Source organism: Microtus oregoni, unplaced genomic scaffold (assembly GCF_018167655.1).
Source record: "Microtus oregoni isolate MIOR12 unplaced genomic scaffold, Mior012 000032F_ref0000030, whole genome shotgun sequence".
Classification (NCBI taxonomy): domain Eukaryota; kingdom Metazoa; phylum Chordata; class Mammalia; order Rodentia; family Cricetidae; genus Microtus; species Microtus oregoni.
The window spans coordinates 29054085-29066554 of record NW_024543091.1 but is presented as its reverse complement, the minus strand read 5'-3'; the positions used below and the strand labels follow the sequence as shown (position 1 = coordinate 29066554).

The window sequence follows — 12470 nt, the reverse complement described above, 5'->3', positions numbered from 1 at the left end:
CATTGGGCATTGCTTTTATTGTCAGGGATAGAATGCTATTTTGAGAAATAAGAGAAAGATTAAACTCTTTTCCTAGGCTAAGTCCATAACTACCAGTAAATTTAACATATAGAGCATAGTATCTTTTGTAAAAGTCAGTTAGTAGGGGAATCATGAGTGGTTTGACTTGACAGATCAGAGAACCAGACAAACCTCAACCCTAAACACCACCAGCTGTGTGACCTTCAACAAATTACTAACCCTCTCTGTTCTCCGGTTTCTTTACACACCTACTAGAATAATAGGATTGCCCTAAGGATTAAGAAAATGTTGTTGCAAAATAGAATATGGGCCTGGAATGTGGAAATATGGTGACCATTCAGCCAGCTTTGGTAATTAACGGCATTATTATTATTTGGACTGATAGTAGGTAAACAGGGCTAGACTATCCAGTCTGAACACTTAGCGAGTCACCGAAAGTAAAACACATCTGGCAATCAAGTCCCTGCCCTTACCTTTCTCCACTTCAACACTGATCAGTTCTTCCCTCGTTTCTGTGACCCTGGCAGTTCTTCTCTTAAGTGGTTGGACACTTTGGATGGATTCTAGACTCAATCAGAGGGCCAGTTCAAAGAGTGTTTCTAAGAGAAAATGCATCTAGTTTGTCAAAACCAAATAGCTCCCTACACAAGGGAGTAAGTTCAAATCATAAATGGTTGATAAAAATATAGGCATTTCTATTCTCCTTGCTCCATATGGACTACTTAGTTATTAACCTTACATTCACTCGTCCGAACAAAGAACACCCACTAAGCACAGTTTCGAAAGCGGCTCGCCTTCAAACTGCTCACTTTCCCAACGGGCGACTAAAACCTTCCTGACTGACTCAATCCAGTTCATTCCATTTTTTTCCTACTCAGCATGGGGTATGCGAATGGTTTTTTAAATGTCAAGTCTTCTTAAGAGTGCTGGGCATATTTTGAACTACACATTAATACTGCAGGACATTTCCTAACGCAATCTGTCCTCCAGGCCAGTCACAGTAGATCTTCCCGTTTCCAGTGTGACACTAGTCCCCGTGGAGCCCTGAGGGGAAATCGCGTCACTAAATGTACAGGTGGAGGTGGGTGTGTTTCAAACACATCAATTAATTGATGTGTCACAAATGGAACGGCCCTGTCTCCTCCGATCCCAGTTTCCCAGCTTGGTCTGTCAATATCTTTATGTTGCTTATAGAGAAGAGAAAGGCAGCTATTATATCAAATGTGGCAAAGTCTTGTCTCTTCATGGAGCCTTTGTTCTGTCCTGACACCCGGGCATATGCACTTCATTTCCGAGTCAGAGCCTCCCAGTTTCCCTGCTCAGTGCTGATGCTGGCATGGTATCCCCTGCCCCCACGACTGCAAGTCATGCCTTCTGCCCTCTTTCTCCGAAGAGTGCCACACCCGAGCTCTCTGGTTAAGAAACCTCAAGTGAGAGCCACAGCAAGTTGCCCCTCCACACACACTCCACCTATCGAAAGCATTTCTCCAAGAACCAAGAAGGGAAATGACATTTCTCATCAGTGCCAGGAAGTAACCTCCACACTTTGGTCTCCTCTGTTTGTCAAGACATGAATTCAGCTCTCGTTGCCCTTGGCTATCACGGATGGAGGGCTGCATGCCCTGGACACGGATCCGAGCCCTGCCTTCCTTTCTTCCTTCATACTAAAGGTCCTCTGGATGGCTTTCATTCTAGCTGATCCCCAGGAAACACTGGTGGGGGCCTCCTTTCAAATCACCTTCTGCAGACAGGTTTCTGATTGAATTCAAGGCCACATCCTGGGCGTCTGGTTTCTAGAGCGCAAAGAATTATTGCTCCTGACATGATGTTCTGAGTTCTGAGGCCCCTGCTGTCACATTGCATTTTCTGACCATTTTCCAGGTCCCTCCACACAAAACTCCACGTGAGTGTACACACGTGTGTGCGCACACACACAAACACACACAGAGGCTTCCAACTCATCAGACTCCATCCTCACATGATATCCTTATACATCTTATGACCACACACCCTAGGGGAACCAAGTTACCCCAGCTCCTCAAGCATACAGAGGTGCTCAAAGACAATAAACGGACTGAGGTGCTGTGGCATGCTGGAGTGGGGAATAGAGGTGAGACTGCATCTCAAAGCCCCCTCCCCGACAAGTCCTCACAGGGGCAAAGTCAGTGGCGAAGGCAAGTTAAATGGGTGGCTGCATAGAGACACTCTTTAAAGGCTGCTCAAAAATTGGCTCCTGGATGGCCGTGGTAGCTAAATAGTGAGCACTGGATACGGACAGGTGGGTCCGCGCTAGTTAAACCTGCAGTGGGTTCTGAATTAGAACAACCAGTGAGACAGCAAGGGGAACGAGGAGGTGCGAACGATAGAAAAAACTGACACGGAGCTTTAGCGGGAAGGCATACGCTAAGGACTGTTCTACGCATGTGCAAACATTTAAACAGAAAACAGAGCGCTCCTGCGAGGGCCCTGTCTATGTGCAGAGCCAGCAAAAAGTCCCTGTACCCTGACGCCTGGCCTTGGCACCTACCTACCTATTTGGTTCCAGGGGCAGAGCCTGCAGGCCTTCCCCCTAGGGAGAACTAAGTCTAGCTGAGTAGTGTCTGTTCATCTGATTAAAAGCTCGGTCCAGACAAAGGATTGAATTCTTAACTTCCTCTGTTCCTTCTCCACTGAGCACTCGGGCTTTCTGGAGGTCTTAAGAGAACCTAATCAATCCATGGGACAGGGAGGAAGAGGAAGTAGATATTTCCCACAGGACATGGAGAGACCAAAACATTGTGCACTCGCTGGCCCAACTAGACCTCTATGCAGATGCAATCCTTTGTGCTGATCATTGAACCAGTCCTGGGAACTAAGCCAGTCCTTGTCCTTACCCGAACAAGGAACTAGCCTTCTTAAAAGATGGCATGCTTGGCATTGAGTGGGCTGCAGGGCAGGGGTTCACTAGGAAGTCAGAGTGGAGCCTGGGGCTAGGATGCGATGCTTGGTGTCTGATCTGGGCCTGTGCTGCATCCTACACTGGTCCAAGTAGAAGATTGGTACCTAAGGAAGCAAAGAGGTTTAGGAAGGATGGAAGTTTTATCTTCTCCTCGCATGTCATTTGTCTCCTCTTCCACCTCCCTTCCCAACAACATCCTGCCCTTTCCAGGCACAGCTGAACCCATAGGAAGCCCAAACCCAGCACTGGCTGAGCAGGAGCGTGGCACCCAGTCTTGATTGCTCCTTGTCTCCCAGGCTCCATTTGTAGAACAGTGAAGTCGGTGTGGTTTCAGGCCTGATTCTGTCGTGCACCTCAGCAACCCCTAGCAGCTGCCCAGCACTGGCTGAGCGCCCCCCCCCCCCATCCACCCCAGAAACACACAGACACATGCACCAGCACTGACTTCAGCTTGTTCTGTGGAATGAGATTTAGACAGCCCCCCCCCGCCCCTTTTCTGCAATCATCCGCTTGCTCTGAAATGTGTGGTGTGACTTCCCTCTGCAAACCACAGCAGTCCTAGCTCTATGAATTCCTCTTCTTTTCCTTGCTCATCCCCCATCTTCCCAGAGAGCTCAAAGGCTGGTGCTGAGAAACAGAAAACACGGGGGAGGGGGGAGGGGAGACCGAGACAGAGAGATCCCGGTACACTAACAGTCTCAACTCCAAGAGAACAGCGTGCTTACTCCAGCGCAAGTGTGCGTGCACACACACAGATGCCAGCCTCTCACTCCTTGAAAGTCGTTCTCTCACAGCTCCCTTCCACCCCCATGTGATTTCACTTTTCCACCCAGACGCTGGACGCTCCCAGAGCAGGAGCCATCGGTCAAAACAAAAAGAAACCCAAAGTGCGGCTTCTGTGGCTTCCTTCTTCAATCTCCAGCCGCCTTCCTTTGTTGTCACCTAACTTCCCACCAGACTCCGATCTCCCCCTCCCCCGACACAAAAATGTCACCGAATCCTGTTTAAATTGATTACTTTATTGACAGTTTACATACAGAAGTATTTAGAAAAGGACGTGGGCTCCGGAGTCAACTCCTCGCGGGGCCACCCACGCTTGTGCTGCACTTCGCCCAGAGCCAGAGCCCAGGTCCAGACGCCTGAAACACACCCCTCCCCTTCCGCCACTCCTCCCCTTCTGCCCCCCCTCCCCCGCGCGCGACGCTTTCCTAGAACTAAAAACTGATCCCGCCGAGTCCCCGCGCCACTCCCGCCCTCTCCCTCCCACCTTCCTCGCCCACCTCCCGCCCGCCCTCCCTGCCCCCCTACACTACATCACGCTTTACAGGACACCGACTTCTACAGCCCACGCTCGGCGGGGACTACAAGCTAGGCAAACTCACTTCTCCTGGGAGGAGGGGACCCAGGGGCTCCCTCCTCCTCTCCGCATCCGCTGCTGCCCGCGCTCTGGCCCCAGTCAGGCAACCTCAGAATTCTTATTATGTGCCCGGGGAGTCACACTAAGCTCCCTCGCTCCCAGCGCGTTTCTACGAAGCTCTGGACCCCTGGAGTTGCAAGAGATACTTTGACGCGCTGCTCACCAGCCCCTGGCACCTGCAAGACATTGACAACGAAACTGGCTGGGGACCAAGCTCGCACCCTGCGAGGAAAAGGGGTGCGTGGCCCCGCAGCGCTTGAAATTAGGAGAAAGACAGAAGAAAACGGGTTCCGACTCTCACACCTGACACACTCACACCCAGTTTTCCCAGACATTGGGAAGGTTGTGTTAGCACCAGACCCATGACGCTGTTTTTGATAACAACGAAAATAAGAAAATCAGTGCGTTGAGTTGAAAGGCGTCCCAGAACCACAGCTTGGCTCCAATTGTACAGAAATGGGGCAGGCAGGGAGTAGGGATGGAGGGAGGCGAGGATTTGGATCATTGTAGGGAAGATACTTTGAGACTAAAAATTAGCCGGCTTCTGGCACATGCGACCTTGAAAAGGCGGAGTGGGGTCGAGGTGAGAGTCACAGTGCTCCACGCTGGGAACCTGTCCTGGGGATCGCGGGCAAAGCCCAGAAACAACCCCATTATTATCAGCAGATGTAGCCAACGACTAGCGCGGTCCCCTTGCCTCCCACCCGGGGGGTGAGAGGTGGGTTTCGTTGATCATCATCGTCGCGGAGGAATGGAAGGCATAGACGGTTTTTCTCTGTCTGTGGGTGGTGTCTGAGAGGAGGTAGGCGCCTGTCTCTGTGCTTTGGGGGAGGGGTGGGGATTCAAACCCGCCAAGAGGATGACGGTGACTAGCAAGAGACCACTGAATTCGGCCCACTCCTGGAAATCCTTAGTAGTGACGCCTAGGGAGGGCTAAAGAGGAGGCTTGGGGGTGGGGTCGGGTCCCGTGAGGATGAGAAAGTCCTGCCGTCCCTAGGCTACAAGGTACCCATGGTAGAGGTGGGCAGGGCAGGCGTGCTGGGGGCTCAGCCTGCAGTCTGCCTGTAGTTGCCGTTTATCTCCTGGGCGATGTTGACGGCCTCTGCTCCCAGGGGCAACCGGTCGCTGTACTCAGAGCCAGCCTCGAACTCTTCTTGGTTGGCCTTGGACTGAGACTCCACCAACGAGCAACCCACCAGGCTTTCTTCTCTCTGCAGGTCCTCACTTGGGTCTCCCTGCTCCACATCTTCATCTAGGCCCTCCTCCGGGGCCTCCTCAGGCTCCTCACCTCCGGCCTCGCCACGGGCAGGGTAGCTTTTCTCAGATTCAAGGTAGGAGGCACGCGGGTCAAAGTCGGCGGCGATGCGTTTCTCCATAGGGTCGGGGGCCTGAGGTCTCAGTATTAAGCGATAGGGTTTGCCAGGGTGTTTGGCCAGTAGATGGCAGCAGGCGGCGCCCAGCAGGGGCACGGTGGCCAACACCAGGAGAAATACGCTCACTGTTACGATAACCAACAGGGATGGCAGCTCTTTTTTGGTGGAAAACACCACTTGCACGTGGCACTCCTCGCCCGCCGGTGCCAGACACACAGAGTAGTTGGTGCCAGGCCGCAGGCCGCGAAACCAGTAGGCATTGACCCCTTCCTCGACGCGTGACCACTGGACCGCTGCGCCACCACCCGCAGGGCACAGATAGAGTAGGCGCAGGGGCCGCCTTCCAGGCCGCCGCGCTCCGGTAGCACCATCTGGCCCAGGGCTCCAGCGCGCAGCAAGAGGCGTCAGCTGCACCCGAGCTTCACGCTCGGCTACATCCAACGCGATGACACCCAGCTCAAAAACGTGCGACTTGAGCTCTGAGCTCTGATTGAATGCATGGTTAGACACATACCGAGAAGGGTCCCCATGGCCGCAGTGCTTCTCCCCCTCCGGATCTGTAGGGATCTGACCTCCCACCTGCTCTCCTTCATCTGTCTCCTCCAGTTCCGCCTCGATTTCCCCGAGGACGCTGACCCGGGCCAGACCTTGGCCTTTGGTTTTGCCCTCAGGCTTGTAGGGCAGGACACTGTTGCTACGGCCCTTAATAGTGGTCTTGCGCTCCGAGGTCGGGGCCTGCGCGTCAGGTTCTCCCCCTGTTCCAGGAGCGTGTTTTGGCGGCCCCGCTGCAGCCACGCTCACCCGCACTGACGTTGAGTTAGTACCCAGTTCATTGTGTGCACGGCATGTGTAGACGCCTGCCTCCTTGGCACTCAGGATGGGCACCAACAGAGAGCCGTTTGCAAGGGCCAGGAAGCGCGGGGTGGCTGGAGGAGCTGGCCAAGCAGGTGCAGGAGTCGGGGTTGGTGCCTCAGTCTGTATAGGCAGATCCTCATCTCCATCACCCTCCCCATCCTCTGTCTTATCTCCTCCATCTTCTTCCTTGCTGAGAACCGGTGACTCTAAGACTACAGTGCCACCCGGGATCTGAAGTTGCCATTGCAGCCGGGGTGTGGGGTGGCCTTCCGCGACGCAGTGTAACATGAAAGCCAAGCCTGCGCGCAGAGGGGTTCCAGGCGCCTCAGGCGGCGGCTCGGCGCTCAGGCGCACGCTGGGAGGTGCGCAGGGCAGGGCAGGCAGGCGGTGCACCGGCACGCCCTGCAGCTCAGGAGGCGAGGCGCACGCAATAGAATCAGGCTCGGGTAAGGAGACCCGGGTGCTCGCCGCCCAGGCCTGCAGCCACAGGAGACCACAGCTGCAGTGGAAGGGGTTGTGATAGAGTTGCAGGTGAGACAGCGCGCTCAGTGCGTCGAACGTGCCAGGCTCCAGGGTACGCAACCGGTTGTTGTTGATGCGCAGAGAGCGCAGGTCGGGCAGCGAGCCGAGTGCATCCCGGGGCAGCGATCCCAAGCGGTTGTGGTTCATTTTCAGCAGCTGCAGCGCGCTCAAGTTACGAAGGTCGCTCCAAGGGAAGTTGGATATGAGGTTGTGGCTTAGGTCGAGGTTCTTAAGCTGACTCAGCACAGCCAATGCCCCTGACTCCACGGTGCGCACCTCACTGTGAGCCAGCCACAGCGAAGTGACCTGTGTGACGTTGACGAAGGCCCCCCGCCTTAGCACCGTAATCTTGTTGGCGGACAGACTAAGCGTAGTCACGTTGGCTGGCAGTCCTTCCGGGACCTCGCGCAGCTCCTTGTAGGCACAGTCTGCAAACTGGTGGGCGTACTTGTCTATACAGGCGCAAGGCTCAGGACAGGCTCTGACCACTCCTAGCAAAGCCCAGGCCAAACACAGGGCTCCGAAGGAATCCATCACGACTCCTGAAAAAGTCAAGGTGACGAGGGGTCATTTACGCCACAGCTTTCTGTTCTCCCCTAGCAAACTCTATCTTCTAAACCTGTGTAGGCTCCAGAAAGCTTAGGTACGAATGGGGCTCGATAAAAGCCTACAGATTTAATAAACGCGTGCTCTCAGGACCCTGTTTTGCTTCTCCAGAGGGCATGGAGCATGCTTCCCTTACCCCATCTGTTCCCTCAGCTGGAGCTGTCCCCTCCAAGGTGTCCAATGCCTGTGGTCTGCAGTGAGCCCCACGCTAAGCCTTCTTTCTGCAGCTTCATTAAACCCGGTGAAATAGATGGAGGTGCAGAAAGATTTTCCTTCACGACTGGCTGTCTTCTCTGGAATCCTTTGTCCCATGCACAGCACTTTCCCCCACTTCCTTACAGGCAGTGGCAGTGCAAACAGAAGCTTAGGCATCTCCCTGCAGCCGCCAACTGGCCCTGGGACTCTGTCCACAATGAATTACATAGACACAAAAACATAGGCACCCAGATATCCACACCATACACCCCAAGACCTCATTGTTCTCTCAACTCAGAGCAGCTTTGCCACAGAGTTCTCCACCCTGAAGCAATGCGCTTTTCTGTTCACACTGAGAACTGACAGAGACAAGGACACAAGTCCTCACATGACCCGGCCCCCACACAGGGACATTGGTGCAGCCCTGCCCTCCTCTGAGACCAAACCCTGAGCAGATTTGAGCAAAATGGAGAACTTGTGGAGTGTGGGGTGGGTTCTGGGGTAGCCTCCACCCACTTATAGCCTCCTAGCTTCCCTGCCCCGGGCTGCAGCTCCCCTCAGGGGAGAGCCACAACTGCCTAAGTATTCCTCCATCTAGGAAAGAAATCCTCCCCCACGCCTAGACAGAGTATGTTGAGGCCAGTCACTAAAGATTCCTCTTTGTATTCCACAGAGCTCAGGTAGACCCCCACCACCACCACATGTCTTTAAGGGGACAAGCCTCTAGCTAATATATTTGGAGAAAGCTCAAGGTTCTCTACATTTCTCCACAGACTCAAGATACCTGGGTGCATCTTCTATCTCCAGCCACACAAATTCTCTAACACAGACTCCTGGCCCAACTTGAGACTACTGTCAGTCTTGGCGGAACCCCTCCAATGTCTGCCTTTGAGAATAGCAGGTCCCCTTGTCCCTTTTGCTCCTGAGGTAGGCACCTCCCTTCCCTGTTCCTTCCAGACGGAGTGTCCTCCACGCTGGCAGGAGCTTTAGGCTGGACCTACCCTGTGGGCTGAGGTTGTGGAGTCAGTCGCTCCTCCGCTTACCTGCTGCTCTCAGACTTGCACTGTGCCTCCTTCTGGCTGCAAGCCCCTCTCCAGCCTCAGGTGACAGTCCAAGGGAGCTTCTGGCATCTGTTGCTGTGGCAGTAGGGAAAAAACAGGCAGGTCCGTGTAAGAACTCCCCCTCGCCCTGAAGTCCTACTTCATTTTTTTTTTCTTTCTTATCTGTTCGCCCCACTTCTCACTGCCTGCAGGTTGGAGAGTCATTGCGCGTCCCCGGGCTCGGCGGGAACGCGCCCAATCTCCTACCTCGTGCCGCGTTCACATTTGTTAAAGCCGTAGAGATCCCCACACACCCCATATCAAGGGGCTCCATAAGCGCACAAGCCTAGGCTCAGCCCTTCCCAGCCCACCGCAGCTCTATAACCTATTTTCCCCAACATTTACACACTCGATGACATTGTCACTCTTTCTGGTTATGCCTCTAAATCCCTCCCCAACACACACACACACACACACACACACGCACACACACGCCTTTCCACACGACCTTCACAGGTTAGAATTACCCATCAACATGTAATAGACACGTCAACGCGCTGAGTTCTCGCTACCTTCACACACATTTTCACAAGCGCACCTTCACTCGAACACTCACCGTTCTCTTCTGCGCGCACACAAATATCCGCGCTCACTCACCCTCACGCGCCCGTCCCGCCAGCGCCCGCGAGCTTCGCTGCTAATTGAATGCGAGCCGTTCTACGCCCCGCAACACGTGAGACAAACCATCTTTGAAGAATTTGGGAGAAAGAAAGGCATAGGACTAGAGGGCGTGTCTTTGCCTTTAAACACTTTCTTTCCTCCCAAAAGCAAGCAGTGGTGCAAAAAGACCTCCAGCGGGACCAGCTGAACTGTGCCGCTCGGACCCTTTCCCTCCTGCCTGCCGGCTGCTAGCCTCCCCCTCCCTGAAGCCACAGTCAACACGATGCATAATTGATAGTATTAGCAGAGCGCCTCACCCTCCCTGTCATTTTTGCCTGGATCTGGGTAGAAACAAACCCTGGTTTCCCCTCCACCCCCAATCCCCGCCAGACTAACAGGCTAGCTGAAAAGGTGCAACCCTGCAGGGTGCGCGAGGGGGAAGAGACTCCCACCTCCCAAACCCATCACAGACCTTGCCCAGCTTCTTTAACTGGAACTCCACCGCCAGGTCTTTTGTGGCAAAACCAGTGCGCGCACTCCACTCTCCGTGGGCCAGCGAGTGCTCACCGTATTGTAGGTGTTGTCCAAGCTCCTAGGTTGAACTCGTTGGGGTGTCTCACTCAGCCCTTGCTAGCTGCAGGCTAATAGGGCACTAAGGTTGCCACTGTCAGTGGCGACAGGGGACCGGGATGGTTACTAAAGCGTCTGCTCCTCTTGAGTACTGTGGACTAGGGGCTTAAGACGGGGAGCATTTCCTGCAACCCACTACCCAGTACCGTTAAAGCATCTTCAGCAAGCATACCATCAACCCCTGCATGCTCATACACCACACACACACACACACACACACACACACACACACACACACACACTTCTATTAAAGCCTAGGCAGCAACCACCGCCCTGCCATCTCACACCCCCATGTAACAGCTGGCCTCAGCAGACTCTCGGACTCTCTGTTCTCTTTGGCAAACCCTGGGCATTTCATTTAGCCATAAGCAGGAGGATTTGAAGAGTGTCTAAGATTTTGATTAAAACTCACCATCTCACTCCCCTGCCTATGGCATCCCAGAAAACAGAGCTGCTAGCCAGAACCGGTAAGCGGGAATAGGTTTTTGAGAGACGTGTAGACTCCCCACCTCCACTATTTCTGGAAACACTGTAATCCTGGGGTGTCCCAGTCCCCACAAGAGTCAGCCTTCTGTCTTGGGTTGATGGCAGTGTGTTTGGGGCCTCTGCGGAGATCAATACCCCAATCTGAGTGTTAAGCATTTTAATGAGCTGAGGAGGGGTGGTGGAGGGAGATACAGAAAGAATACAGCATCTAAAGGGACCACCGGGCTGAGCTTCCGAGGTTCCTTTGTGAATTAAATATGAACATACTAGTGTGTGCACACTTTGGTCCCTCCCTCTTTTCTACTCCAGACTACCGACTGCTGGGACCAGCACAATCCCACCCAAGTTCGGAATCTAGAACTTCATCACACCTGCTCAGGTCTGGAAACCCCACAGATAGTCCCGGAAGAGGGCGATTAAGGCAGTTCAGGGAAGATGTCTTTGAGTGGGCAGAGACGAGATTCCTCCCTGCCCGGGACTCAGCATGTGAGTCCATGATTAAAGCTTGAACCTGAACCAAGGCCCTAGAGGTTTAGAACAGCCGGCCTGGCAGCGACTTCTTTGTCTGCAAAGCAAGGGGGATGTCCTGTTGTACTGTTTACGTCCTAGCAACCTTGAGGGGGAGTGCCTTGCTGTGTGGCAGCGGAGCGACTAAGACTCTGTACTCTGGAATAGAGAGTCCTGGGGACTTTCCTGGTCTGGGGAGAGGAAGATGCAAAGTGTGGACGCTCCTCGGATCCACTCATCCAATTTCACTTCTATTCAGCTCTTTTTGAGTTTGGAGGGGACGCAAGGCGGCCGAGGGATAACTTGGAAAAAGCAAAAGGACCGAGAGCTGGAAGAGAATGGGTTCATGAGCTCTCCCTCAGGACTTCTTGGACTGCAAGGACGTGCCTAGTCAAAGTCCGCATAAGCTCTGGGAACTCTGGCTTTCTTTCCCGTAGAGGCGCGGAAGCCAGGGGACTTGCTGTGGAGAGGGCGGTTCCAGCACCCTCAAGACAGCTTAAAGGGCGTGGCATCCACGCTGCCTCCGATGCTGTTCCGGCGGACCCCGGCTTCCCACCCACTCTTTGGCAAAGATGTTTCTATTGCCCGATTTTGTACGGGGGAGAAGACGACCCTTACCCCGTCTTCAACCCTGAAGAACCTAGTGCTGGTCCCGACAAGGCTGGAGCCGGAGTCGCCTCTATCAGCATCGGCGGAGTCTGGGGCGGCAGCTGCAATTCCTGGTTCAACCACTGAGCTCGGCTAGAAGACAGCGTGCAGAGCGCTGGCACCGCCCAGAATTACCGTCGTTGCTTTAACGTTAATAATGATACAGTGACCTAGAGAAGGAGAGCCCGTGCCTAGAAACAGCTGCCACCTCTAACCCCTGCCTATGCCTTTGATTTTTAAAGGAACAGGTATTTAATCAGGTGAGTGCTGCAGGAGTGAAAGGAAAGAGCCGACACAAAGTTGCCGAACAGAGGGCTCCAGCTGCCCAGTTCAGGCACAAGGTTTTACCAAGCTGCAGTCCTGACCCTAGATAGACGCAGAGGCCGAGAGCAGAAGACCATGGACTGCTTTGCGGATTGACCTTTAACTTCAACCTTAAGTATCCAGACGGTCCAGATAGTGGGAACCCTGAAAACCAAGGCTCCACGGACTTGCTCCCAGCGCTAGGTCCGCAATGATCTGGGGTCCAATCCTGGTCCCTGCGCGCCCCCTGCTGGATACTGCCTGCAGGA

The 12470-nt window shown here is 53.9% G+C and overlaps 1 protein-coding gene across 9 annotated transcripts; it reads right to left on the bottom strand.

The window, feature by feature from the left end:
- Positions 1-4264: 4264 nt before the first annotated feature.
- On the bottom strand, positions 4265-11931 carry Islr2 (immunoglobulin superfamily containing leucine rich repeat 2). 9 transcript variants are annotated; one of them, XM_041679710.1, is made up of 3 exons: positions 11869-11931; positions 8971-9063; positions 4265-7668 (listed from the first exon to the last, which is right to left on the bottom strand). In XM_041679710.1, exon 3 carries the CDS (start codon positions 7658-7660, stop codon positions 5423-5425), a length of 2238 nt encoding a protein of 745 aa, XP_041535644.1. In that variant the 5' UTR covers positions 7661-7668; positions 8971-9063; positions 11869-11931; the 3' UTR covers positions 4265-5422. The 9 variants fall into 9 exon arrangements, with proteins under 9 accessions (XP_041535644.1, XP_041535645.1, XP_041535641.1 ...); XM_041679711.1 differs by lacking the exon at positions 11869-11931 and adding an exon at positions 10670-10688; XM_041679707.1 differs by lacking the exon at positions 11869-11931 and adding an exon at positions 10100-10453.
- Positions 11932-12470: the final 539 nt, after the last annotated feature.